This window comes from Contarinia nasturtii, unplaced genomic scaffold, assembly GCF_009176525.2.
Source record: "Contarinia nasturtii isolate CC-2019 unplaced genomic scaffold, AAFC_CNas_1.1 Cnas_scaffold_5837, whole genome shotgun sequence".
Classification (NCBI taxonomy): domain Eukaryota; kingdom Metazoa; phylum Arthropoda; class Insecta; order Diptera; family Cecidomyiidae; genus Contarinia; species Contarinia nasturtii.
This window is the reverse complement of record NW_022203104.1, coordinates 1-5,134: the sequence shown is the minus strand read 5'-3', so window position 1 is coordinate 5,134 and position 5,134 is coordinate 1. Positions and strand designations below refer to the sequence as shown.

The 5,134-nt window shown below is 35.7% G+C and overlaps 1 protein-coding gene across 1 annotated transcript; it reads right to left on the bottom strand.

Moving 5' to 3' along the window:
* Positions 1 to 699: 699 nt before the first annotated feature.
* Positions 700 to 3,602, bottom strand: LOC116351609 (zinc finger protein 184-like; the record flags this gene model as incomplete). The annotated part of the gene is made up of 3 exons (XM_031783733.1): positions 700 to 788; positions 2,478 to 3,379; positions 3,440 to 3,602. Coding segments are annotated over 3 exons (1,154 nt in total), but the record flags the coding sequence as incomplete, so codon positions are not given.
* Between the last annotated feature and the right edge of the window lie 1,532 nt (positions 3,603 to 5,134).

Here is a 5,134-nt window from a genome sequence, read left to right as displayed (position 1 = left end):
ATGAGATCCAACGATGCTGAAATACATGGAATGGTCCAATTTAATAACATTTTAAAAATTAGATTCGAAAATATATTTTATTTTGAATAAAAGAAGGAATTTTCATATTTAACAAATCAGTCATTTATTGAAATTGATCATTTTATATGAATATTCAGGTGTGTGGTTTCAGAAGAATGTTAGTAATAGTTATAATCGCTTATAATATAGCTTTTTTTAAATTTAAATGGTTATATTTGTATTGAATCAAATCGGTTTTGGTGATTCCATGGAAGTTTGCTGATTTTTTCAAACAGTTTTTCAGCAAATTTATTTTGTTCGCTGAAGGCTGCTTGATTTAACCTTCAATTAATATGAAAGTTTGAGCTTCAATATCGACAAGAATGTTGGAAATATTTTAGAAATGGATGTAATTATTCAATGGTTGATTTTGGTGTGGATTGTGTTCAAATGTGTCTTCAGACTACCTTTGAGTGTAAAACGCATCATACAAATCTCGCATCGAAAGGGTTTTTCACCGTTATGCTTTCGCATATGCATCTTCAACAAAGCTGTACTAACAGTGACAAACTTCTTGCATATATGACATTCATATCGACGATTTTTGCACACTTTTTCATGGACTTCATGGTCGATCTTCTGGGAAAATCCACTGTAACAACCTCGGCAATGAAACGGGATTTCGTTGGTGTGAGTCACTTTGTGCTTCTTCATGTTTTGCAGAATTGTGAATCCTTTGCGGCAAATTTCACATTGATAAGGCTTCTCGCCTGTGTGGGTACGCGTGTGTCTTTTGAGGTCCCCCTTGAGATTGCTGGAATATTCACAAAATTGGCACTTGTGTCGTTTCTTCATATCCAATTGTTTTGATGATTCTTTATTCGCCAATGATGTTGAATTCAAGGACGATTCAGCATCTTTTCTTTGACAATCAATCAATCTTCCTTTATTTTTGAAGCTTTTTGCACCATCCATGATATTTCGTCCATTTTGCAATGTGCCAGTGGATGCTTGTTCATTCGTTGTTTGATAGTTCAGATCACGTGAGTTTGTGTTCGGCGCATAAGTTTGAAAAAAATCGTTCCATTCCGATGTTTCATCATTATCATCGCACTGGTTGCCAAATGCAGCTACCGACGATTCCGTCTTAATTTGATCTTCTTCATCACTTGAGTCATCGATATCGATTAAATCAAACTTTGGAATTGACTCATTGCTTTTCAGTTGGTCACCATCTGTGAAATCGAACAACTGTGTTCTAGTGGCAGTGCAATTGAACCATTTTTCTTCAAGCTGTAAATTGATCACGAAGTGACGATAGGTCGCTTCCAATCTATGTAGCATAAGAACGTTTAAATAAATTCAAATTTCTCACTTGCAGTACTTGGGAAATTGAAAGAGAATGATATTATGCGTACCGTTCTTTTGACGTTTCCAAAAAGTAATGCTGAAAATCCTGATCAAATGAGAGACCGGCTCGCTTGAATGCCAAATTTATTTGCGTCAAAGTATGGATGGCTTGACGATCGAACGCAATGAACATTTGGTTCATTTCATTTCTCCAATCCATTGTATTCATCTAATTTCAAGAAAAAGAAAGAAAATGAAGTCTCAAATGATCAAATAAATTATATTTAAATTTGCTTATTCCCATTGTGCTTGACACGAATAGAATATTCGCTAGAATTGGAATTTGGCCAAGGGCCAATGTGGTAGAACAAATTATCTTTAACAATCATTCAAGATTTGTATGGGACGCTATACTGTTTTTTGAACAACCGAATTTTCTACTTTCCCGCACACCTAGCTAATGGTTTCAACTTCAACAACGCACAAACACGCCATGAACCATTATGCACGCCATGAACCAATCTCATAGACGTCTCCTTAATGCAATTTAGTAGAAAATACTGGGCAATGCCAATGTAAATCTTACCTTTATGAAGTCTGGATTCGTCTGGATAAGTATGATTATACTTTATGGTCTTGATGGTAATTTTATTAATTAATGAAGGTAGAATATGTGGAACACTCTATATACGTCTTGTGTGTGCTTTGCGCAAACGAAAGGGAATGATAGTGGCGATGGAACACTGATTGACTAGCTGTCAAAATAAATTTCGCCAACTTCGCCACTTTTCCATTGCTTTTTGTCGAATGCAGTTCGCCACCTTTAGTTTTGTTTGGTTAGTAACGCTGGAAATTGCTTGAGATTACATATTGATCTCGTCCCATAAATGATAAAACGATATTTTGAAATTCAATTTTATTTAAGCATTTTAAAGAAAACATTAACCTATTGCTTTTTCAAAGAATAGCCCAATTGCTGAAGGCATATAACATGATAATATATAACCTTATTTGATGTTGAAAATGTTGTCTAATGTGGCTCGTATAATGTTCGGTAGCAATAGTTGAACAAAACTGTTTGAATGGTTGAATTTATGGGTTGATCGAATTGTGAATGTTGTCCAAATGTCTCTTCATATTAATTTTTTGCGTGAAAGACTTCATACAAATCTCGCATCGATACGGTTTTTCACCGTTGTGCTTTCGCATATGCTGCTTCAACTGAGTTCTACCCACAGTGACAAACTTTTTGCAGATATGACATTCATACCGACGCAATTTGCACACTTTTTCATGGGCTTCTTGATTGTCCTTCTGCAGAAATCCCTTAAGACAACCTCGACAGTGGAATTGAAATTCATTGATGTGAGATACTTTATGCCTCTTCAGGTTCTGCATACTGGTGAATTCTTTGCGGCAACTATCACATCGATATAGTTTTTCACCGGTGTGAGTACGCATGTGACGAGCAAGATTGTTGTGCTTAGTGGCATAATCACAAAGTTGGCACTTGTATCGCTTCTCTAAATCCGTCTGGTTTCTTGTGCCTGTATTGCGATTTACACGACCGACAATCAACGGGACACCATCGTTCACTGCCACTTCTTTGACTTTCGTCGCGTTTTCAGTTTCTTCTTTGCTTTTCCAAATATCTTTCTTGTAACCAATGCTATGTGACTTCGTCCCATGCAATTTTGCGATTGCAGCTTCTGTCGTGGCACTTTCGATGTAACTTCCATCCTCTTCGTTTTGAAAATCGTCGCGGTTATTATCGTACGGACTGTCAAATGTTGTTTCCGATGATTCCAATTTCAGCTGACTTATCGCCGGATCTTCTTCATCACTAGAGTCAATGATTTCGAAGGGACTAGTAAACCGGTTTCGAAAATCGTCGATGTCTTGGTTCTTGGTATCAATTGATCGCATCGTCCACGAGATATCGCCTGATGGAATGTTCCCATCTGTTACAATGCTCGCCTGGTCCACAAAATTTGAATAAAATTCGAATTCATCATACGAACTCTTGATCCTGCACAAAATTAACAATAATTAGTCGTCATATGGTTTAAATTCTAATATCACAACTCACCGATCATTTGTGACCCGCAAAAAATATTGCCCGAAATCAGCATTGAGCGATAGACCATCGCATTTGAGTGCCAGTTTGATTTTGGTCAAGGAATGTTTTACTTGGCGATTTATCACACCAAGCATATTATCCATTTCGTCGCTCCAGCTCAACATTTTCGAATCTACAGTGGAAACGGAACCGAAAAACAGATAGAATTAATTTTCGAGCAGTGAAATAGAGGGGATTGGGTTTATTAGACATCGACTCGAACTGTCTAGATTGCTGTTAAGAAAGAGAAGGTCAATGCGTTCACCACAATCTCGGGAACAAATGTCCAACTAGCTCGAGTCAAAATCTTTGGATTTGATAGAGTGAATTTTCTGGAAGTTATTTCCATTGAGGTTTTTAGTCTTTTTGTTCGTAAAATTCAATAAACGATCCTGGTAGAATGAAAAAAATATTGTTCTTACCTAACTCTCGTTTTGATCAATAAATTCCGATTAAGTCCAAGAAAATGAAATGGTTTTATGCGAATAGTGGTATGTTTGTAGTGAATTTAAGACAACAAAGTATTATTTCGATTAAAATATAAGTTTATTTCTATACATTTGATGCTTCCAGATTAAAACGTGTTGAAGACCCGTTGTACAACAAACGGAATAGAAGGAATGGCGCAATACAAACTAACAATGACAGCGACAGCAAGCTGTCATGAATTCGCTGCATTCATGCTGTAGATAGAATGATGCTATTAGCGGCGACCGACTGGAGGACTTTGACCTTTAAGCGAGTTTAATGACAATTGAATAGATTCAAAAAAATATAGTTGATTTTTAACCATTAATTGATTGCCCGAGAACGAAAGCGAAATTTCTATTCACAACTTATTGAAATGTAACACCGCCATACAAAATATGCTGACAGTCAGCACTTTTTGTATGGTGGTGTTACATTTCAATAAGTTGTGAATAGAAGTTTCGCTTTCGTTCTCGGACATTCAATTGAATAAAAGATTTCATTTATTTTCTTATTAAATAAATTCGTCTAAATTTATTGAAATTGATAATTTTACATGAAACATTCAGGTGGATAGTTTCAGAGGAGAAGTTCAATAACCTTAGATAATATGAATGCGTTGAAATAGGGTTAATCAAAATAATTATTAAAATTGAAAATATTTTGGATTCATTCAGTAGTTCGGATTAAACAATATTTGAAAAAAGTGAAATGGCTTAATATATCAACATTCAACAAAAATCATAATTTCAATGTATGGTATGCGTTGAATTTAATGGTGCATTTACTAGAAGCTAGCAGACTTTTTTTTGTCTTATTTAATACATTCTCTTTAAGTGCTAATTATCATGATACTTGAGATTAATGTTTCGAAAAGAATGCCAATTGCCAAATGGCACAAGCAAATGTTGGGAATATTTTAAAGGTAGTTGTAATTATTCAATGATTGATTCTGGTGTGGATAGTATCCAAATGTACTTTCAGGCTAGATTTTGCCGTAAAACGCATCATACAAATCTCGCATCGGAACGGTTTTTCACCGTTATGCTTTCGCATATGCATTTTCAAGTTGGTTTTACCCGCAGTGACAAACTTCTTGCATATATGGCATTCATATCGACGATATTTGCACACTTTTTCATGGACTTTGTGGTCGGTCTTCTGGGAAAATCCACTGAAACAACCTCGGCAATGGAA